Below are 24,181 nucleotides of genomic sequence, written 5' to 3' on the forward strand. Positions count from 1 at the left end.
TGGCCCAGTGGAAAGAGCCCGGGCTTTGGAGTCAGAGGTCCTGGGTTCAAATCCCGGCTCCACCACTTGTCAGCTGTGTGACTTTGGGCAAGTCACTTCACTTCTCTGGGCCTCAGTTCCCTCATCTGTGAAATGGGGATTAAGACTGCGAGCCTCCCGTGGGACAATCTGATCACCTTGTAACCTCCCCAGTGCTTAGAACAGTGCTTTGCACATAGTAAGCACTTAATAAATGTCCTTATTATTATTATTATTATTATTACAGGATTAGGAGAAGCAGCGTGACTCAGTGGAAAGAGCACAGGCTTTGGAGTCAGAGGTCGTGGGTTCAAATGCCGACTCTGCCAACTGTCAGCTGTGTGATTTTGGGCAAGTCACTTAACTTCTCTGGGCCTCAGTTCCCTCATCTGAAAAATGGGGATTAAGATAGTGAGCCCCCCGGGAGCCAACCTGATCACCTTGTAACCTCCCTAGCACTTAGAACAGTGCTTTGCACTTAGTAAGCACTTAATAAATGCCATCATCACCATTATTATTATTATTATAACAGTGCTCTGCACACAGCGCTCAATAAATACGATTGAATGAATAAATGAAATTCCATAAATCGATCGACTGATTGATTCTCACTGTTGTCCAGGGGATTCCAGGGCCACTTAGTGGGGGACCCAGCCCAGCCCAGCTCTGCCACTGACTTGCGGTGTGACCTTGGACGAGTCACTGAACCTATCCGGGTCCTCATGTTCCATCTGTATAGTGGGGATCCGATTCTCACTCCTCCCTCCCTCTCACACCAGAAGCCTGGCAGGGGAGAGGAACTGGGTCCCAACTCAATCAAACGATCAATCAATGGTATTTATTGAGCACTTATGTGCAGGGCACTGTACTAAGCGCTCGGGAGAGTACACTTTAACAGAGTTGGTAGACATGCTCCCTGCCCACAACAAGCTTACAATCTAGACATGAATATAAATTATGGATATGGACATAAGCGCCTTGGGACTGAGGGAGGGGTGAAAAAATAATAATAATAATGATGGTATTTGTTAAGCGCTTACTATGTGCCAAGCACTGTTCAAAGTGCTGGGGTAGATACAAGGTAATCAGGTTGTTCCACGTGGGGCTCACAATCGTTAACGCCCATGAGAAGCAGCGGGGCTCAGTGGAAAGAGCCCGGGCTTTGGAGTCAGAGGTCGTGGGTTCAAATCCCAGCTCTGTCAACTGTCAGCTGTGGGACTTTGGGCAAGTCACTTCATTTCTCTGGGCCTCAGTTCCCTCATCTAGAAAATGGGGATTAAGACTGTGAGCCCCCCATAGGACAACCTGATCACCTTGTAACCGCCCCAGCGCTAACAACAGTGCTTTGCACCTAGCAAGCACTTAATAAATGCCATCATTATTATCATTATTACCGATAAGGTAACTGAGGCCCAGAGAAGTGAAGTGCCTTGCCCAAGGTCACACAGCAGACATGGGGGGGAGCCGGGATTAGAACCCATGACCTTCCGACTCCCAGGCCCGGGATCTTTCCACTAAGCCACGCTGCTTCTCGGGAGCAAATCCAAGGGAACAAATCCAAGTGCAAGAGGGATGCAGAAGGGCGTGGGAGAAGAGGAAATGACACCCTAATTGGGGACTGTCTCTATATGTTGCCAACTTGTACTTCCCAAGCGCTTAGTACAGTGCTCTGCATACAGTAAGCGCTCAATAAATACTATTGATTGATTGATTGGGGAAGGCCTCTTGGGGGAGATGCGCCTCCGATACGGTTTTGAAGGTGGGGAGAGTCACTGTCCGTTGGAGAAGGAGCGTGGCTCTGGGTAAAGAGCACAGGCTTTGGAGTCAGAGGTCATGGGTTCAAATCCCGACTCCGCCAATTAGCCGTGTGACTTTGGGCAAGTCACTTCACTTCTCTGGGCCTCAGTTACCTCATCTGGAAAATGGGGATGAAGACTGTGAGCCCCCCGTGGGACAACCTGATCGCCTTGTAACCTCCCCAGCGCTTAGAATAGTGTTTTGCACACAGTAAGCGCTTAATAAATGCCATTATTAGTATTATTATTGGATACGATATAGCTTCGGGTCAGAAGCTATTCTTCCGTACTGATCTCGGCGCAAAGTACAGTGCTTGGCACTCAGTGCGCTTTCGATTACCACCTTTTTTTAAAAAAAAAATGTAAGGGTAAGAGAGGGGCAGAGCTGGGAGTCCCCCAGGAAGCCACAGGGAGTAGAAGCCCCCCAGGAGCTGAGGAGGGGTGACGTGGGGACGGTGAGTAGAGACGGAGCCGTACCTCCACGCAGTTGTCGCAGACGCTGCAGTGGGAGCAGCGCGGGGGCCGGTAGAAGTGGCACGTGGAGCACCATTTCATCCGAACTTGAACTCCTTTGATGTCCACGTTCTTGTAGAGCGGAGCCCGGAAGTCATCGTCCTTGTCCTCGTCCTCGTCGGCTGCCCGGGCCGGAAACGCACCCCGCCGGCAGGTTAGCGGCCCATCCGCCCAACCCGAGCGACGGAGAGCCCACCGCCTACGGAGGGCTACACCGGGCGCTCGGGGAGACCCAAGCGAGGAAGCCCCGGGTTCCCCACCCGAGAAGCAGATAAACACCTCAGGGTCACCAAGAATCAATCAGGGAAGGCTGGTTGGAGGAGCGTGCCCTTGCTCTGCTCCCCCACCCCATGTGTCGGTCCCCCCCGTCCAAGCCCAAGCCCCCTGGAAGGCCTTCCAGGCTCGGGCAGTATCTCCCCCCTAAGGGGAAGGGATTTGGGGGGGCCCCTCTTGCCAGGAAGCTCAGAGAGTCCAGTCCCCCACCCCGCCGACGACCAGGCTGGATGGGGTGTGAGAAGCCCAGGGGTGCCACGTCCGGGACGGGTGAGGAAGGAAGTGCGGCCCCCGCAATGGGAACTGAGGCCTCGGCGCCTGCTTATTGTTATATTGTCCTCTCCCAGGTGCTCGGTACAGTGTTCCGTACACAGTAAATGCTCAATAAAGCCGATTGAATGAATGAATGAAATGCCCAGGGAGCACTGGCGGCTGGGAGCGAGGAGTCGGTCCGGAGATCACTCCCAGCTGGTCTGGGAATGTCCTTCGGGTGGGCAGGGGCCGGGCACCCGGGAGGTCCTCGCCACACCCTGGGCACAGCCACGAGGCGGGCACTGAAGCGAGATCTGTGAGCGGTCAGCGGGCAGCAGTTAGGGACCGGGACGGCCTCCCCCACTGGCCCACTGGGCCCAGAACCTGGACGGGGGGCAGGGGAGGCCCAGCCCGGGGCGGCGTGGGCAGGCAGCGAGGGGGATCCCGGGGAGCCCCCGTTACCTCGAGGAAACACGCCCGGGTCCATGAACGTAGCCATGCTGAAGTTGGCGAGCACAAAGAGGAACACGATGCCATTGTAGAGGGGCACCGCCGGGGAGACGGCTCTGGTCAGCCAAGGGCACCTGCGGGCAAAGACGGACACAGCTGGCCGCTCAGCACCCCAAATGAGAAGACCACAGGGGGCCGGACCCCCGGGGCCAGAATGCCGGTCCTTCCGCCCCTGGCCCCTCCAAGTTCAGGCACCGGGGTCACCGGGGCATTGGGAGAAACTGAGTCCCGGTTGCCCCACTAGGGGCCCACCTTCACGGTCAGCGACAGACTAGCCATCACCCCCGACTTTCCCCCATTGAGCCAGCATGGACCCTTCCATACCCCTGATTCTCTCCCGGTGACCGAGCACGATCCCCTTGAGCTTTGCCCACGGGGGGCCGTCGATCAATCAATCAATCAATCGTATTTATTGAGCGCTTACTATGTGCAGAGCACTGTACTAAGCGCTTGGGAAGTACAAATTGGCAACACATAGAGACAGTCCCTACCCAACAGTGGGCTCACAGTCTAAAAGGCATCACACCCGATGCCTTCGGGTGGCCACGAGAAGGGGGTCGAGCAGTCCTCCCCCAACCGAATACGAGGGCACTGAGCCATCGGCTTCCGGGCCCCTCGGGCGGGAGGTACAAACGGCACTAGCCTGACTTGGGCGGGCATCCAAAATAACACTAATCATTAATAAATAATTATGGTATTTGTGAAGTTCTTACTATGTGTTCTTACTATGTCTCTATATGTTGCCAACTTGTACTGCCCAAGCGCTTAGTACAGAGCTCTGCACACAGTAAGCTCTCAGTAAATACGATTGAATGAATGAATACTGATTATACTGGGCATCTGTTAAGTTCTTACTATGTGTCAAGCACTGTTATAATCACGGGGAGGGGGCAGATATTCTATTTACTATTCTATTTATTTTGTTAATGATGTGCACCTAGCTTTACTTCTCTTTATTCTGATGACTTGACACCCGTCCCCATGTTTGGTTTTGTTGTCCGTCTCCCCCTTCTAGACTGTGAGCCCCGTTGTCGGGTAGGGACCGTCTCTATATGTTGCCAACTCGTGCTTCCCAAGCGCTTAGTCCAGTGCTCTGCACACAGTAAGCGCTCAATAAATATGAATGAATGAATTCCTTCAATCGTATTTATTGAGCGCTTACTGTGTGCACAGCACTGTACTAAGCGCTTGGGGAGTACAAGTCAAGAACCGTACTAAGTATTGGGGTGGCTACAACTTAAATCAGGTCAATAATAAACAACAGTAGTAATTGCGATCTTCGCTAAGTGCGTATTACGCCCCAAGCTGGGGTACATAAAACCAGATTAGCCCGTCCCCGTACTGCACGGAACTCAGGGAGGGAGAGTGGGTATTTCGTCCCCATTTTACAGACAAAGACACCGAGGCCCAAAGAAGTTAAGCGACTCGCCCAAGTTCACACAACCAAGTGGCAGAGCTGGGATTCGAACCCAAGTTCCCCGACTTCCAGTCCTGGGCTCTATTTCTTTTATGGTATTTAATAGGCGCCTCGTATGTGCCAGCCACTGTACTAAGTGCTGCTTAGTCCATGTCTCACATGGGGCTCACAGTCTTAATCCCCCCCGTACAGACGAGGTATCCAAGGCACAGAGAAGTCAAGTGACTTGCCCACGGTCACGCATGAGACAAGTGGTGGAGGCGGAATTAGAACCCAACTCCTCTGACTCAGTCCTGGGCTGTATCTATTAGACCGCGCTGCTTTCACCCAGCACTTAGAACAGTGCTTTGGACATAGTAAGCGCTTACTAAATGCCATCATTATTATTATTATTTTTCAATGTTTTGGTTCTTGGGAATAAGAACGACGATAGTAATTGGGGGCATTTGTTAAGCACTTACTACGTGCCAAGCACAAGAAGCAGCGTGGCTCGGTGGGAAAGAGCCCGGGCTTTGGAGTCAGAGTTCATGGGTTCAAATCCCGCCTCAGCCAATTGTCAGCTGTGTGACTATGGACAAGTCACTTAACTTCTCTGTGCCTCAGTTACTCCATCTGTAAAATGGGGATTAGGACTGTGAGCCCCCCGTGGGACAACCTGATCACCCTGTAACCTCTGCAGCGCTTAGAACAGTGCTTTGCACATAGTAAGTGCTTAATAAATGCCATTATTATTATTATTATTATTATTATTAAACAAGCGGTATTAAGAAGTTAGGTGACTTACCCAGTGACGCAGCAGTCAAGTGGCAGAGCCGGGATTAGAACCCAGGTCCTCTGCCTCCTGCCTCGATTACTGCATCAGCCTCTTTGCTGACCTCCCTGCCTCCCGTCTCCTCTCACTCCGGTCCATACTGAGAGAAGCGGCGTGGCTCAGTGGAAAGAGCCCAGGCTTGGGACTTAGGGGTCATGGGTTCAAATCCCGGCTCCGCCACTTGTTAGCTGTGTGACTTTGGGCAAGTCACTTCACTTCTCTGAGCCTCAGTGACCTCATCTGGAAAATGGGGATGAAAACTGTGAGCCCTCCATGGGACAACCTGATCACCTTGTAACCTCCCCAGTGCTTAGAACAGTGCTTTACGCATAGTAAGCACTTCCAGCACTTAGAACAGTGCTTTACACATAGTAAGTGCTTAATAAATGCCATCATTATTCATTATTATTAATAAATGTCATCATTATTATTATTATTATTGCGCGTTCGGGGGCGTGAGTGAAAATGCGCTGGGGCCCCTACTATGGGGAAGCAGTGTGGCTCAATGGAAAGAGCCCGGGCTTGGGAGTCAGGGGTCATGGGTTCAAATCCCGGCTCTGCCAACTGTCAGCTGGGTGACTTTGGGCCAGTCACTTCACTTCTCTGGGCCTCAGTTCCCTCATCTGGAAAATGGGGATGAAGACTGTGAGCCCCCGGGGGGGCAACCTGACCACCTTGTAACCTCCCCAGCACTTAGAACAGTGCTTTGCGCATAGTAAACACTTCCAGTGCTTAGAACAGTGCTTTGTACATAGTAGGCGATTAATAAATGCCATCATTGTTCATTATTATTAATAAATGTCATCATTATTATTATTATTGTGCGTTTGGGGGCGTGAGCGAAAATGCGCAGGGGCCCCTACTATGGGGAAGCAGTGTGGCTCAATGGAAAGAGCCCGGGCTTGGGAGTCAGGGGTCATGGGTTCAAATCCCGGCTCTGCCAACGTCAGCTGGGTGACTTTGGGCCAGTCACTTCACTTCTCTGGGCCTCAGTTCCCTCATCTGGAAAATGGGGATGAAGACTGTGAGCCCCCCGGGGGGCAACCTGACCACCTTGTAACCTCCCCAGCACTTAGAACAGTGCTTTGCGCATAGTAAACACTTCCAGTGCTTAGAACAGTGCTTTGTATATAGTAGGCACTTAATAAATGCCATCATCATTCATTATTATTAATAAATGTCATCATCATTATTATTATTGTGCGTTTGGGGGCGTGAGCGAAAATGCGCAGGGGCCCCTACTATGGGGAAGCAGTGTGGCTCAATGGAAAGAGCCCGGGCTTGGGAGTCAGGGGTCATGGGTTCAAATCCCGGCTCTGCCAACTGTCAGCTGGGTGACTTTGGGCCAGTCACTTCACTTCTCTGGGCCTCAGTTCCCTCATCTGGAAAATGGGGATGAAGACTGTGAGCCCCCCGGGGGGCAACCTGACCACCTTGTAACCTCCCCAGCGCTTAGAACAGTGCTTTGCGCATAGTAAGCGCTTAATACATGCCATCATTATTATTATTCACTCTGCTGCCCAGATCGTCCTTCTAAAAAAAGTTCAGTCCGCATCTCCCCCCTCCTCAAAAACCTGCGGTGCTTGCCCAAGCACCTCCGCAGCAGACGCCGCTGACCATCAGCTCGAAAGAATTTGTTCAGCTTTCTCCCCCCCAAGCCTGACCTAACTGATAGAGCGGGGCCCTGGGAGTCAGAAGGACCTGGGTTCTAATCCTGCTCCGCCGCCTGTCTGCTGTGTGACCGTGGGCAAATCATTTCTCTGTGCCTCAGTTCCCTCATCTATAAAATGGGGATGAAGACTGTGAGCCCCACGTGGGACGGGGACCGTGTCCAACCCAATTTGCCTGTATTTGCGCTTTGAGTACACTGCCTGGCACATAGGAAGGGTTTACCAAATACCACAATTATTATTATTACTAGTCACTCTTTTCTCCCAGCACACCCCAGCTCGCGCAGCGTGGCTCAGTGGAAAGAGCACAGGCTTTGGAGTCAGAGGTCATGGGTTCTAATCCCGGCTCTGCCACACGGCTGCCGTGTGGACTTGGGCAAGTCGCTTAACTTCTCTGAGCCTCAGTTACCTCACCTGTAAAACGGGGATGAAGACGGTGAGCCCCACGTGGGACAATCTGATCACCTTGTATTCCCCCCAGCGCTTAGAACAGTGCTTTGCACATAGTAGGCGCTTACCAAATACCATCATTATTATTATTATTATCCTCCCAACCAAACCTACCCACTTGCCGCCCCTTCATCTCTCCCGCCACTGGCTTCCGGCTCCTGAAACTCCCTCCTGCTTCACGTCCGACCAACCATGGCTTTCCCCGTCTGAAATCACGCCTCCTCCCAGGGGCCTTCCCTGATTCACTTCTCACCTCCTCACCTTCTGTCCCCCACAACCGCCCCTTGGGCTTTTCGGCTTTACTTTGCGTAGTCACGGCTACGGGGGGGCACTTCTGCCCAGATGCCCGTCTTCTGGACCGGGAGCCCGTTGTTGGGTAGGGACGGTCTCTATATGCTGCCAACTTGGACTTCCCGAGCCTTTAGTGCAGCGCTCTGCACACAGTAAGCGCTCAATCAATCAATCAATCGTATTTATTGAGTGCTTACTATGTGCAGAGCACTGGACTAAGCGCTTGGGAAGTACAAGTCGGCAACATAGAGAGCCGGTCCCTACCCAACAGTGGGCTCACAGTCTAGAAGGGGGAGACAGAGAACAAAACCAAACGTAGTAACAAAATAAAATAAATAGAATAGATGTGTACAAGTAAAATAAATGGAGTAATAAATATGTACAAACATATATACATATATACAGGTCATCCCATATATTCTGTACATAATAAATAGAGTAATAAATATGTACAAACATATATACAGGTCATCCCATATATTCCGTACATATATTCTGGCCATCCCAGCCGGAAGCTGCCTTTGGATTGTGATGCCAATTTGTACTTCCCAAGCGCTTAGTACAGTGCTCTGCACATAGTAAGCGCTCAATAAATACGATTGATTGATTGATTGATTGATTTGGACAAATGAAGACAAAGGTCAATGAATGACTGAATGAATGTCCATCCCCCAAAACTTGAGTACTCACAAGCGCTTAGTCCAGTGCTCTGCACACAGTAAGCGCTCAGTAAATACGATTGAGTGAATCGGTGTTCCCGGCCCCTTCTCGCCTCCTCCCTTCTGCCTGTCTGGCGTCGGTCTTGCCCGCTAGATTGACCGCTCCCTGAGCTCGGGGATCAGGTCTCCCAATTCTGCCGTATTCTCCCAGGCGCCCAGTCCAGTGCTCTACCCACAGCAGGCGCTCAGTCCAGTGGCCGAGCTGGCCAGCTTGCCGGCCCAGCGCTCTGAGTAGGGCAGACGCCCAGTACAGAGCTCCGGTTCTACGTGTTGGGGTGACGGGGCCGGTGCCCCTGGATTGCAACCGTGGGGCCGCCGCACATTGAGGGGTCCCACAACTCGGTCCGCCGCCCGGCCTCACGGGTTCCGGGCTGCCGGACCCCCGGGCGGGACCGGGAGGCGGATTTGGGGTCCGGCCACTCTGGCTCCCCGGGGCCCGGCCGGCCTTGGGCGCGCGCGTGCGCTCCCACATCCACGCACATTACTGACCTTCACAGAAAGGCCACCAAGGCACCCGCCCCCGTCGCCCTAACCGCCTTCTTGTTGGCCAGGGCCGTCGCTCTCAGAAGCCTCAGTACGAGGGGGCCGGCCTCCCCATCTCTTTCCCCACCAATAATACTAATGATGGCATTTATTAAGCGCTTACTATGTGCCAAGCACTGTTCTAAGCGCTGGGGAGGTTACAAGGTGATCAGGTTGTCCCACGGGGGGCTCAGTCTTCATCCCCATTTTACAGTTGAGAGAACTGAGGCCCAGAGAAGTGAAGTGACTGGCCCAAAGTCACACGGCTGACAATTGGCGGAGCCGGGATTTGAACCCGTGACCTCTGACTCCAAAGCCCGGGCTCTTTCCACTGAGCCACGCTGCTGCAGCAAGGGCAACGGGGGCCAGCAGGCCGCCAAGCCCACCCTCAAAACACTCTCCCCCTCACCCATTACCAAGTCTAACGGCCCAGCCGTGGGAGGGCTTCCTCCAGTCTACCTTAAATCCTTCCCGCTGCACCGCAGGCCCACAGAAGGCTCGGGACAATGACAGCACTGTCTCCCTCTGGTCCCCCTTCTTTTTCCCCCACAAACAAGTGCAAAGCCATGACATCATTCCATCCTTCCCACATCCAAACCCCTGGGAGGCATGTGTCTGTGTGTGCGTAGGGACGCGCACATGCGCACGCACGTGTCTGTAATAATAATAATAATAATAACTGGGGTATTTGTTAAGCGCTTACTATATGTCAGGCACCGTACTAAGCACTGGGTCGGGCACAGTCGCTGTCCCACACGGGGCTCACAGTCGTAACCTCCATTTTTCGGATGAGGGAACTGAGGCACAGAGAAGTGATGTGACATGCCCAAGGGCACACAGCAGACAAGTGGCAGAGCCAGGATTAGAACTCGGGTCCTTCAGATTCCCACGCCTAGGCTCTATCCGCTAGGCCACGATGCCACACTAGGCCACGCTGCTTTTCTGTGTGGGCATATCTGTCATCGCTCTCCTTCAGAGAGGGAAACTCCTCCCTCTCCCAGCTCTCCTCTCCTCGCTCATTCACTCATTCATAATAATAATAATAATAATAATAATAATAATAATAATAATGGCATTTGTTAAGCGCTCACTATGTGCAAAGCACTGTTCTAAGCGCTTGGGGGGGGATACAAGGGGATCAAGTTGTCCCACGTGGGGCTCACAGTCTTAATCCCCATTTTTACAGATAAGGTAACTGAGGCTCAGAGAAGTTAAGTGACTTGCCCAAGGTCACACAGCTGATTCATGCATTCATTCAATCATATTTATTGAGCGCTTACTGTGTGCACGGCACCGTGCTAAGCGCTTGGGAAGTCCAAGTCGGCAACATCTAGAGACGGTCCCGACCCAACAACGGGCTCACAGTCTGGAAGAAGCAGCGTGGCTCAGTGGAAAAAGCCCGGGCTTTGGAGTCAGAGGTCATGGGTTCGAATCCCGGCTCCGCCACGTGTCTGCTGTGTAACCTTGGGCAAGTCACTTAACTGCTCTGAGCCTCAGTGACCTCATCTGTAAAATGGGGATGAAGACTGTGAGCCCCACGAGGGACAACCTGATCACCTTGTATCCCCCCAGCACTTAGAACAGTGCTTTGCACATAGTAAGTGCTTAATAAATGCCATCATTACTATTAGAAGGGGGAGGCAGACAACAAAACGAAACATGTAGACAGGTGTCAAAATCGTCAGAACAAACAGAATTAAAACTATATGCACATCATTAAGTCATCATCACATATGCACATCATATTTTAGACTGTGAGCCCACTGTTGGGTAGGGACTGTCTCTATATGTTGCCAACTTGTACTTCCCAAGCGCTTAGTACAGTGCTCCGCACACAATAAGCGCTCAATAAATATGATTGATGATGACGATGATTAAAAAGAATAGTAAATATGTACTAAACGTTCTCCAATGGCTGTTAACATCGTCCAAATATTTCCGAACATAGTGTTGTGATGACCCAGCCAAGAGGAAAAAGTCTCCATTGTATTTTCCATTGTATTTTCAAATATTGAAATATTGTATTTGTATTCCATTGTATTTTCAATTGTATTGATTGATTGATTGATTGATTTTCAGCACAGTCTTCTAGATGTCTTTTAAATATCTGATGCAGAAAGAAATATAACTCCCCGCCCTCGCTAGAAAGGCCACTGGCTGGTTTCTGCAGGGGGCTAGGTGGCTTGGTCAATCAATCAATCAATCGTATTTATTGAGCGCTTACTATGTGCAGAGCACTGTACTAAGCGCTTGGGAAGTACAAATTGGCAACATATAGAGACAGTCCCTACCCAACAGTGGGCTCACAGTCTAAAAGGGGGAGACAGAGAACAAAACCAAACATACTAACAAAATAAAATAAATAGAATAGATATGTACAAATAAATTAGAGTAAAAAAAATGTACATATATACATATAACATATATACATATAGTCATATGTATATATACATATGTATATATACATATGTATATATACATATGGTCAAGGCGGTGGGGGGCTCGCCAGCTCCAAAGGGGGGCCCGGGCAGGCTCCGTCGGGGGGTCCGGTGGGCGACGTCAGAGTGGTGGGGGGGGCGGGAGGTCTGTCGATTTAGACTGTGAGCCCACTGTTGGGTAGGGACTGTCTCTAGATGTTGCCAACTTGGACTTCCCAAGCGCTTAGTACAGTGCTCTGCACACAGGAAGCGCTCAATAAATACGATTGATGATGATGATTCCATCAGGGATGCGGGGGTCCGGTTGGCTCCGTCAGACCCACGGGGCTCCGGTCAGCTCGGTCCAGTTCACATGGGTCTTGGCGGTCCGGTCAGCTTAGTTCGGGTCCCAGGGGCCTGGGCAGTCCAGTCAGAGTCCCAGGGTTGAGGGCGGCTCAGTCAGGGTCGCAGGAGACTGGGGGGGGGGGGGGGGGGGGGGGGCGTCCAATAAGGAGCCCAGTCAATTTGGTCGGGATCATCGCCGTCCATTCGGAAGCCTGGTCAGGCTGTGAGCCCACTCTTCTAGACTGTGAGCCCACTGATGGGTAGGGACCGTCTCTATATGTTGCCAACGTGGACTTCCCAAGCGCTTAGTACAGTGCTCTGCACACAGTAAGCGCTCAATAAATACGACTGATTGATTGATTGACTCGTAGGACTCTGGTCAGGAGTCCGGCCACCTTAGTCAGGATCACAGGGGTCCGGGGAGTCCGGTCAGGGGTCCGGTCGGCTTGGTTGGGATCACAGGGGTCTGGGATGTCCGGTCAGGAGCCGGATCCGCTTGGATAGGGATCTGGTGGGGGGGGGGCCTGGAATGTCTGGTCACGAGCCCGGTCAGCTCAGTGAAGAACACAGGAGTCTGAGTAATATATACGCTGGCGTTTGTTAAGTGCTTACTATGTGCCAAGCACTGCTCTAAGCGCTGGGGAGGTTACAAGGTGATTAGGTTGTCCGACGGGGGGCTCACGGTCTTAATCCCCATTTTCCAGATGAGGGAACTGAGGCCCAGAGAAGTGAAGTGACTTGCCCAAAGTCACACAGCGGACAAGTGGCGGAGCTGGGATTTGAACCCATGACCTCCGACTCCAAAGCCCGGGCTCACGCTGCTTCCCTCACCCACACCAGCACAACCCGCAGAATAATAGCGACGGCATCTGTTAGGCGCTTACTACGTGCCGGGCACTGTTCTAAGCGCTGGGGGGGATAGAAGCACAGCGGTTGGACACAGTCCCCCCCGTCACACGTGGGGCTCGCGATCCCAATTCCCCATTTTACAGACGAGGTAACCGAGGCCCAGAGACGCAAGCACCGCACACATTCACCACGCGTACCCCTCGCACACACGAGACAACCCGCACCCGATCCGAAAGGCCTTGCCAAGTGGGCCCGGTGCCAAGGACCACGCCTGGCTAAAGAAACCTGGAGGGTGGCAACATCCCGCAGCCGGGAAGCCACCCACCAACTATAATTTCCATCAGCCACCGCGATCGCCGCCCTCCCCCCGGACTCTGCCCTCCGGGGAGACGCTCTCCCACCCGCCCAGAGAGACGGGGGCTCCCAAACCACCACCAACCAGGCTTTGAGCCCACAGCGAGCGCTCAATAAATACGACTGAATGACTGAATCGCGCCGGTGGCCGAGGGACGGAGCCCGGCCGCAGCAGGGTGACCGACTCCACCCCGGGGTCCCGGAACACTCTGCGGGACCGAAAAAGTGCTCACGGCACCCTTCCCGGGACTGAGAAAGTGCTCAAACTTCCTCCTCGGGACTGACACAGTGCTCACGGTGCCCACCCCAGGACTGACGACTTCTGTGTTCGGACGACTTGACACACGTTTCGTTGTCCGTCTCCCCCGTCTAGACCGTGAGCCCGTCGTCGGGTAGGGACCGCCTCTCTGTTCCCGACTTGGACTTCCCAAGCGCTTAGTACAGTGCCCCGCACACAGTAAGCGCTCAATAAATACGACTGAATGAGTGGATGAACTGACACGGTGTTTGTGGTGCCCTTCCCAGGGCAGACACGGTGTCCACGCCACCCTCCAAGGGTCTGCTACGATACTCGCACTCCCCTCCCGGGGACTGACCACAGTGCTCACTCAGTCCTCCCTGAGACCGACAGAGTGCTCCCGCCACAAGGCCTCCACGCAAGCCTAACTCTCGATCCTCTGACCTCTCGCTCCCCTCAGTGACACCGATCCTTCACAACGCGGCCCTCCCACCTCCTCAAGGAAGCCTTCCCAATCGCCTCCCAACACCCCCCAAGTCGTTCATTCAATCGTATTTATTGAGCGCTTACTGTGTCTCAACAGAACAGCCTCCCGTAGCCCTCAACCATCCTCAGTGCTGATTCATGCACATATAGAGAGCGATACAACTTATATATTCAATTACCTATTCAGTTAATCCGTCCTTGTTGTTCCTTCGGCTCCCTCATTTGGAAAATAACTACTGTTGGCCCATCTGCCTCCTCCCTAGACTAGAAGCATCGTGAAGGCCTCCCGCGAGAGGCCGCGGCGCGGAGGGTTTATCGGAGCGGAGTCCGGGGACGGACGACCGGACAATCGACTTTCCGTGTCGTCCCAGAGAAGCAGCGTGGCTCGGTGGGAAGAGCCCGGGCTCGGGAGTCAGAGGCCGTGGGTTCAAATCCCGGCTCCGCCAACTGTCAGCTGTGTGACTTTGCGCAAGTCACTTCACTCTCTGTATTTCAGTTCCCTCATCTGGAAAATGGGGATTAAGGCCGTGGGTCACCCGTGGGACAACCTGGTCACCCTGGAACAGTGCTTTGCACGTAGTAAGCGCTTAATAAATGCCATCATCATTATTATTATTCTCCCAGGCAATGATGCCGGGTGGGAGAGCAGTCCTCGCTACGACCTGGCTGAACGACCCAGCGGCTCGTGGGGGATGATTCCTGCCCGCAGTGACCCAGAACCGGCCAACCCACACCCCAGAGACTCCCCAGTGACCCAACACCAGTCATCCCACGCTCCTGACTCTCCCCTCCCCATCTCTGACTCCCCCCCAGTGACCCGGCATGGACCAATCAATCAATCAATCAATCGTATTTATTGAGCGCTTACTGTGTGCAGAGCACTGTACTAAGCGCTTGGGAAGTACAAGTTGGCAACATACAGAGACAGTCCCTACCCAACAGTGGGCTCAATCCACACCCCTGAATCTCCCCTCCATCCCTAACTCATCCCAGTGATCCATGATGGACCATCCCACACCCTTGACACACACACACACCTGCTGGAAACACACAGACACACAAACACACACACACCTGCACACGTATCTTCAACAACTCCTCTTCCTCAAGCCAACCTCAGCTTCCAGACACTCCGTCATTTAACCCTCTCCTCCACCTGACTTTCCCATCACCGTTGACATCACAGGTCTCCCTGCCTCGCAAACTCCGTCATCATTATCCTTGACTCGTGTCTCTCCCTTAACCCGCATAAATCAGTCACCAAATCTTTTAGGCTTTACCTTTTTTTTAAAATGCTCTTAAGCACTTTCTTTGTCCCAGGCACTGTACTAAGCACTACGGCTGATGAGCGCCTCCAGAATCCGCCCTCCTTCTCCATCCCAACCGCCACCACAATGGAGTAAGCACTTGTCATTTCCCACCTCGACTATTAATCAATCGCGTTTGTTGAGGACTTACGATGTGCCGAGCACTGTACTGAGCGCTTGGCAGACCACGATACAACAGAACTAGCAGTCGCGTTCCCTGCTGATAACGTGCTCACAATCTAGAGGGCAGATGGACATTGAGACGAATAAATAAGTAATTTATAATATATAATTGAAAGATGTGTATGTAAGTTCTGTGAGGTTGGGGGTGGGTCCATACTGCCCCTTGCTGCCCGGATCATTTTTCCAAAATTTTTCCATTTCCGTGCCCGTCTTCCCATTCAAACACCAAAAGTCGGGGGTTTTCCAGCCATCTCCGCATTAGGCAGAGACCCCCCCCAGCACCGGCTTTAAGGCCCTCAATCCCCTCTCTCCCTGACCTAGCCTCATTCCCGTCACACTGCATCCCAGTTGGCACACTTCGCTCTTCCCAAGTCAACCCTGGGGGTCTCCCTCTTTCTCACGGACCCTTTCTTCACGTCCGTCCACCGGCTTGCAACTCCCTCCCCCTTCCCATCCGACCGCACTGTTCTCTCCATCTCCAGTGCCCTTCTGAAATCAATCAATCAATCAATCAATCGTATTTATTGAGCACTTACTATGTGCAGAGCACTGTACTAAGCGCTTGGGAAGTACAAGTCGGCAACACATAGAGACAGTCCCTACCCAACAGCGGGCTCACAGTCTAGAAGGGGGAGACAGAGAACAAAACCAAACATACTAACAAAAAATAAATAGAATAGATATGTACAAGATAAATAGAGTAATAAATATGTACAAACATATACATATATACAGGTGCTGTGGGGAAGGGAAGGAGATAAGATGGGGGGATGGAGAGGGGGGTGAGGGGGAGAGGAAGGAAGGGGCTCAGTCTGGGAAGGCCTCCTGGAGGAGGTGAGCTCTCAGCAGGGCCTTGAAGGAAGGCAGAAAGCATCTCTTCCACGGGGCTTTTCATTCATTCATTCGTTCAACTGTATTTACTGAGCGCCTACTCTGTGCAGAGCACTGTACTAAGCACTTGGGAAGTACAAGTTGGCAACATCTAGAGACGGTCCCTACCCAACAATGGGCTCACGGTCTAGAAGGGGGAGACAGAGAACAAAACAAAACATATTAACAAAATAAAACAGAATAAATATGTAAAAATAAAATAAATAAATTAATTAATAAATAAATAAACAGAGTAATATTTCCCTCCTAATTTCTCATCTCCCCACCTCAAGTCCCACTTCAGCAGCTCTGCCTCACCCTAAACACTTGGGGGTTTAATCCATCTCCAACCCCGTACGGCTTACGAACCAATTTTTATCCTTTTCTGTTTCCTCCTCTCTGAAACTTATTTCAGTGTCCGTCTCACAAAACTGACCGTAAGCTCCATGAGGGCAGGGATAGTGTCTACAAGCAGCGAAGCAGCTTAGAGAAGCAGCGTGGCTCAGTGGAAAAGAGCCCGGGCTTTGGAGTCGGAGGTCCTGGGTTCAAATCCCAGCTCAGCCGATTGTCAGCAGTGTGACTTTGGGCAAGTCACTTCACTTCTCGGCTCAGTGGAAAGAGCACGGGCTTTGGAGTCAGAGGTCAGGGGTTCAAATCCCGGCTCTGCCACGTGTCTGCTGTGTGACCTTGGGCAGGTCGCTTAACTTCTCTGAGCCTCAGTTACCTCATCTGTAAAATGGGGATTAAGACTGTGAGCCCTACATGGGACAACTTGATCACCTTGTATCCCCCCAGCATTTAGAACAGTGCTTTGCACATAGTAAGCGCTTAACAAATGCCATCATTATTATTATTATTATTCTCTGGGCCTCAGTTCCCTCCTCAGGAAAACGGGGATGAAGACTGTGAGCCCCCCGTGGGACAACCTGATCACCTCGTAATCTCCCCAGAGCTTAGAACTGTGCTTTGCACATAGTAAGAGCTTAATAAATGCCATCGTTATTATTACAAGCGCTACTGTCCTTTCCTCGGTGCTCAGTCCCACGCTCTGCACACCGAAGACGGAGGGCAGAGACCGTGTCTAATAATAAACGCTATCGTCCTCAATCTGGGGCTCAATACAGGTGCTTTAGGGACCCAGAATACCCTTATAAAGAACAGTAGTAGTATTAAAGCACTTACGCCGTGCAAAGCCCGGTAGTAAGTGCTGGGGAAGAGCGTACGGGTGGGAACGAGACACGATTCACGCGGTCCGAGGGCACGCGGTGAACCACCGATGGGCTCACACCCGCTCCGGCCTCGCTTATCCCGGGCTCCGGCCAGATCTGAGGCAGAAACATCCCAAACCGTCTCTGTCTGGCCCTTTCCCTTTACGCCCTGGACCCCGCGACTGGGCCGCCCGCCCCCCAGGGCGTGCTGAAATTAGGCACGGGAAGGGAAAAAGGAAAGAGGGGGTGCGGGACCCCCAAACGGGACGGGAGAAGGGGGACCGGGGCGGAGAGGGGGAATCCAATTCTGTTGGGGCTCGGTTTTAAGGGTGCACACACATACACACACATACACACAGAGGTACCACCCCTCAAAGACCCCAAACCGGAGAAACAGCTTCTAGACGCCAACGGGCAGAGAGACGTAAAACTCCCACCCGGGACCCTCGTGGGAGCTGGAGGGTGGCGGTGTGGCTGAGTTCCGGGAATCCATTCCCACTGGGAAAGAGTAGGTGGGGGGGTGGAGGTGGGGGGCGGAGGTGGAGGAGGGGACAAGGCCCAAGTTGTGTGTCTGCGCTAAATAACGTCGCTATTTATTAAGCGTCTGCTCCGTGCGAGCATTCTGCTGAGCGCTGAGGTCTCCAGGATAACCAGGTGGGGCTCAGTGCTTCCGGGGGTGGGGGGTAAGAACGGGATGGGTTTCGGGAGACTCCAACCAAAGACGACCCCCGGTCGCGGTGGGGGTCGCACTGGCCCATTTCCAAGAGGCCCAAATAATAATAATAATAATAATAATGGCATTTATTAAGCGCTTACTATGTGCAAAGCACTGTTCTAAGCGCTGAGCCGGACACCCGGCCACCGGCAGGGAAGGGTCAGTCCGTCTCCGGCCACCGGCGATCGCCAGGCCTGGACCACTCCTGCGTGGGCATCTACACCCGGGCAAGCGTGACCACACACGTACGGCCTCATGTGTTCCGTCCTAAACGTGTATCAGCCGGGCGCGGCACTGGGCGGTCACGGATGGACACGGGTGAAGTTGAACAGATTCCAAGAGATGGGCACGAAAACAGGCCGTCAGGGAGAGGGATGGACGGATGGACCCCACCATTCAGTCATTCATTCAATCGTATTTATTGAGCCAACTTGGACTTCCCAAGCACTTAGTACAGTGCTCTGCATTCATTCATTCATTCAATCGTATTTATTGAGCGCTTACTGTGTGCAGAGCGCTGGACTAAGCGCTTCGGATGTACAAGCCGGCGACATATAGAGACGGTCCCTAGCCAACAGTGGGCTCACAGTCTAGAAGGGGAGGACAGACAGCAAAACATATTAACAAAATAAAATAAATAGAATAGTAAATACGTACTATACGATTGAATGACTCTATCATAATCACCATCACAAAAATAACGGCATTTGCTAAGCACTTACTATGTGACAAGCAATGTCCTAAATCTAACAGTACATAGAAAATAATCAGGTCCTACATGGGGCTCACGGTTTAAGACAGTACACAGGTACTGAGCCCCCATGTTACAGATGAAAAAACTGAGGCGCAGAAGTTAGGTGACTTCTCAGGTCGCACAGTCTTCTAGACTGGGAGCCCACTCTTGGATAGGGACCGTCTCTGTATGTTGCCAACTTGGACTTCCCAAGCGCTTAGTACAGTGCCCTGCACACAGTAAGCGCTCAATAAAAACGATTGAATGAATGAAAGAGGTGCAGAAGTTAGGTGACTTCTCAGGTCACACAGTCTTCTAGACTGTGAGCCCACTGTTGGATAGGGACCGTCTCTATATGTTGCCAACTTGGACTTCCCAAGCGCTTAGTACAGTGCTCTGCACACAGTAAGTGCTCAATAAATACGATTGAATGAATGAATGAATGAAAATAAAACATGTGGACAGGGGTCAAGTCATCAGAATAAACAGAATTAAAGCTAAATGCACCGCATTCACAAAATAGAATAGCAAATAGGTACAAGTAAAATAAATAGGGTAATAAATCTGTGCAGACATATACAGAGAAGCAGCGTGGCTCAGTGGAAAGAGCCTGGGCATTGGAGTCAGAGGTCAGGGGTTCGAATCCCGGCTCCGCCACTTGTCAGCTGGGTGACTCTGGGCAAGTCACTTCACTTCTCTGGGCCTCAGTTATTTCATCCGTAAAACGGGGATGAAGACCGTGAGCCCCCCGTGGGCCAACCTGATCACCTTGTAACCTCCCCAGCGCTTAGAACAGTGCTTGGCATATAGTAAGCGCTTAATAAATGCCATTATTATTATTATTATTATTATTATTATATACAGGTGATGTGGGGAGGGGAAGGAGGAAGGGCAGGGGGGATGGGGAGGAGGAGAGGAAAAAGGGAGTGCAGGGAGTATCCCAGACTGCCTTGCGGGGAGGTCAGGGGGCCAGAGGGCCTAAGGGGGGGGTCACCAGGGGTACCAGGGGGAATTGATGACACCTGTCCCCAACACCTGTCCCCATGTTTTGTTTCGTTGTCCATCTCCCCCTTCTAGCCTGTGAGCCCGTTGTCGGGTAGGGACCGTCTCTCTACGTTGCCAACTTGGACTTCCCAAGCGCTTAGTCCAGTGCTCTGCACACCGTAAGCGCTCAATAAATACGACTGACTGAATGAATGTCCACATGTTTTGTTTTGTTGTCCGTCTCCCCCTTCTAGACTGGGAGCCCGTTGTCAGGTAGGGACCGTCTCTATATGTTGCCAACTTGGACTTCCCAAGCGCTTAGTACAGTGCTCTGCACACCATAAGCCACTCAATAAATACGACTGAATGAATGAATGTCCACATGTTTTGTTTTGTTGTCCGTCTCCCCCTTCTAGACTGGGAGCCCGCTGTTGGGTAGGGACCGTCTCTATACGTTGCCGACTTGGACTTTCCCAAGCGCTTAGTCCAGTGCTCTGCACCCAGCAGGCGCTCAATAAATACAATTGAATGAATGAATAAATGTCCACATGCTTTGTTTTGCTGTCTGTGTCCCCCTTCTAGACTGGGAGGCCATTGTTGGGTAGGGACCGTCGCTATATGTTGCCAACTTGTACTTCCCAAGTGCTTAGTACAGTGCTCTGCACACAGTAAGCGCTCAGTAAATACGATTGAATAAATAAATGTCCACATGTTTTGTTTTGCTGTTTCCCCCTTCATTCATTCATTCAATCGTATTTATTGAGCACTTACTGTGCGCAGAGCACTTCTAGACTGTGAGCCCGTTGTTGGGCAGGGACTGTCTCTGTCGCTGCCTTGGACTTCCCAAGTGCTTAGTACAGTGCTCTGCACCCAGTAAGCGCTCAGTAAATATGACTGAATAAATGCATGTCCACATGTTTTGTTTTGCTGTCTGTTTCCCCCTTCATTCATTCAATCATATTTATTGAGCGCTTACTGTGTGCAGAGCACTTCTAGACTGTGAGCCCGTTGTTGGGCAGGGACCATCTCTGTCACCAACTTGGACTTTCCAAGCGCTTAGTCCAGTGCTCTGCACACAATCGTATTTATTGAGCGCTTACTGTGTGCACAGCACTTCTAGACTGCGAGCCCATTGTTGGGCAGGGACCGTCTCTGTTGCCGACTTGGACTTTCCAAGCGTTTAGTCCAGTGCTCTGTATCCAGGAGGTGCTCAATAAATATGACTGAATTCAATCGTGGAGTGTGAGCCTGCTGTTGGGTAGGGATCGTCTCTATATATTGCTAACTTGTACTTCCCAAGCGCTTAGTCCAGTGCTCTGCACACAGTAAGTGCTCAATAAATATGACTGAATGAATGAATGAATCGTATTTATTGAGCGCTTACTGTGTGCAGAGCACTTCTAGACTGTGAGCCCGTTGCTGGGCAGGGACCGTCTCTGTCGCCGACTTGGCCTTCCCAAGCGCTTAGTCCAGTGCTCTGCACCCAGGAGGCAGCGTGGCTCAGTGGAAAGAACGTGGGCTTTGGAGTCATGGGTCATGGGTTCGAATCCCAGCTCTGCCAATTGTCAGCTGTGTGACTTTGGACCGGTCAATTCACTTCTCTGGGCCTCAGTTCCCTCATCTGGAAAATGGGGATGAAGACCGTGAGCCCCCTCGTAGGACAACCTGATCTCCTTGTGACCTCCCCAGAGGTGAGAACAGTGCTTTGTACAGAGTAAGCGCTTAATAACTAGACTGTGAGCCCGCTGTTGGGTAGGGACCGTCTCTCTATGTTGCCAACTTGTACTTCCCAAGCGCTCAGTCCAGTGCTCTGCACACAGTAAGCGCTCAATAAATACCATTGATTGATTGATTGATTGGTAGAGGGGGAGACAGTCCTCCGGGGCGGAGGCAGGGGAAGGACCGGCTAACCAGTCCCTGGCCTGTGCCCTCATCGGGGGGCATCACCGCTGAGCCCCCCTCCCACACACAGACACACACAGACAGACACACACACACACACACACAGACACAGAGAGACACAGACACACACACACACACAGACACACACACACACACACACACACACACACACACACACACACACACACACACACACACACACAGGGCCCTCCGGCCAGGCCGGTGGCCACCGGGCCCGACGGCTCGCCGGGGCCGTCGGGGATTCATTCATTCATTCATTCAGTCGTATTTACTGAGCGCTTACTGTGTGCAGGGCACTGTACTAAGCGCTTGGGAAGTCCAAGTCGGCAACATCTAGAGACGGTCCCTACCCAACGGCGGGCTCACAGGCTAGAAGGGGGAGACAGTCCTCCGGGGCGGAGGCCGAGGAAGTCATCATCGGGGGGCAACACCGCTGAGCCCCCCTCCCACACACAGACAGGCACACACACACACACACAGACACACAGAAACACACACAAAGACACACAGAAACACACACAGACACACACAGAAACACACCGACAGCCACAGACACACACAGAAACACACCGACAGACACAGAGACACACACACAGAAACACACCGACAGACAAACACACACACAGAAGCACACCGACCGACACACACAGAAACACACCGACAGACACACACAGAAACACACCGACAGACACAGAGACACACACAGAGAAACACACCGACAGACACAGACACACACAGAAACACACCGACAGACACAGAGACACACACAGACACACACAGACACACACAGAAACACACCGACAGCCACAGACACACACAGAAACACACCGACAGACACAGAGACACACACACAGAAACACACCGACAGACACACACACAGAAGCACACCGACCGACACACACAGAAACACACCGACCGACACACACAGAAACACACCGACAGACACAGAGACACACACACACAGAAACACACCGACAGACACAGAGACACACACACAGAAACACACCGACAGACAGACACACACACAGAAGCACACCGACCGACACACACAGAAACACACCGACAGACACACACAGAAACACACCGACAGACACAGAGACACACACAGAGAAACACACCGACAGACACAGAGACACACACAGACACACACAGAAACACACCGACAGACACAGAGACACACACAGACACGCACAGAAACACACCGACAGACACAGACACACACAGACACACACCGACACACAGACACACACAGACACGCACAGAAACACAGACAGACACACACAGAAACACACCGACAGCCACAGAGACACACACAGACACACACCGACAGCCACAGAGACACACACAGACACGCACAGAAACACACCGACAGACACAGAGACACACACAGACACGCACAGAAACACAGAGACAGACACACACACCAACAGGCACAGACAGAAGCACAGAGACGCACAAACAGGCACAGACAGAAACACACACACAGACACACAGAAACATACACAGAGACACACAGGCACAGATGGAGAGCCCCACACACGGGGACAGACACACACAGAAACACACCGACAGACACACACCCAGACACGCACAGAAACACAGAGCCAGACACACACACACACAAACAGGCACAGACAGAAGCACAGAGACGCACAGACAGAAACACATACACAGAGACACACAGGGCCACACAGACCCAGCTAGAGACACACACACGGACAGGGAGGGGGGGGGGTCCCCGTGGGTGGGCCGGGCCGGGGGTCACTCACGTGAACACGAAGAACAGGGTGCTGGAGCCGACGAGCAGGGCGGCGGCGGTGGCCACGGGCAAGTACTTGACCGGCTTAAACCTGGGCCCGCTGCGATGGGGCATCCTGTGGCCCGCACATCCCGGGCTAACGCCACCGGCGGGGGGGGACCAGGCCGGACCGACCGACGGAGGGAGGAGGAGCAGGAGGAGGAGGAGCAGGAGGAGCAGGAGCAGGAGGAGCAGGAGGCCCGGGGATGGCAAACAGCTGACCCACGCTCAGGAAATCCCGCCCAGGCAGCCCTGACGTCACTAGCCTTAAGGTAGCCCCGCTAGCCGGGGGCCTCGGCCCACCCCCTCCCTGCGGACCCCCGGGAGGGGAAGGGCGACGGTGCCTTTTGGCAAGCAGGCGCTCACAGTCCTCTAAGCGCTGCGGGGATAAGGGCTCATCAGGTTGGCCCACGTGGGCCCTCGACCCCCATAAGGAGGAGAAGAAGGCTGTTTGCTAAGCGCTCACTCTGCTCTCAGGTTGGCCCACGTGGGCCCTCGCTGCTAACCCCCTTTATAAGAAGAAGAACGA

The 24,181-nt window shown here is 52.5% G+C and overlaps 1 protein-coding gene across 1 annotated transcript in view; it reads right to left on the reverse strand.

Annotated features, from left to right (window-relative positions):
* The window catches only part of ZDHHC8 (zinc finger DHHC-type palmitoyltransferase 8), a 36,118-nt gene extending 12,349 nt beyond the window's left edge, over window positions 1-23,769 (reverse strand). The window contains 3 exon segments of the mRNA XM_038763533.1: window positions 2,292-2,449; window positions 3,315-3,436; window positions 23,624-23,769. Coding sequence (XP_038619461.1) covers window positions 2,292-2,449; window positions 3,315-3,436; window positions 23,624-23,727 — 384 coding nt within the window. The 5' untranslated portion in view covers window positions 23,728-23,769.
* Window positions 23,770-24,181: the final 412 nt, after the last annotated feature.

The sequence above is a fragment of the Tachyglossus aculeatus genome, chromosome 21, assembly GCF_015852505.1.
Source record: "Tachyglossus aculeatus isolate mTacAcu1 chromosome 21, mTacAcu1.pri, whole genome shotgun sequence".
Taxonomy (NCBI): domain Eukaryota; kingdom Metazoa; phylum Chordata; class Mammalia; order Monotremata; family Tachyglossidae; genus Tachyglossus; species Tachyglossus aculeatus.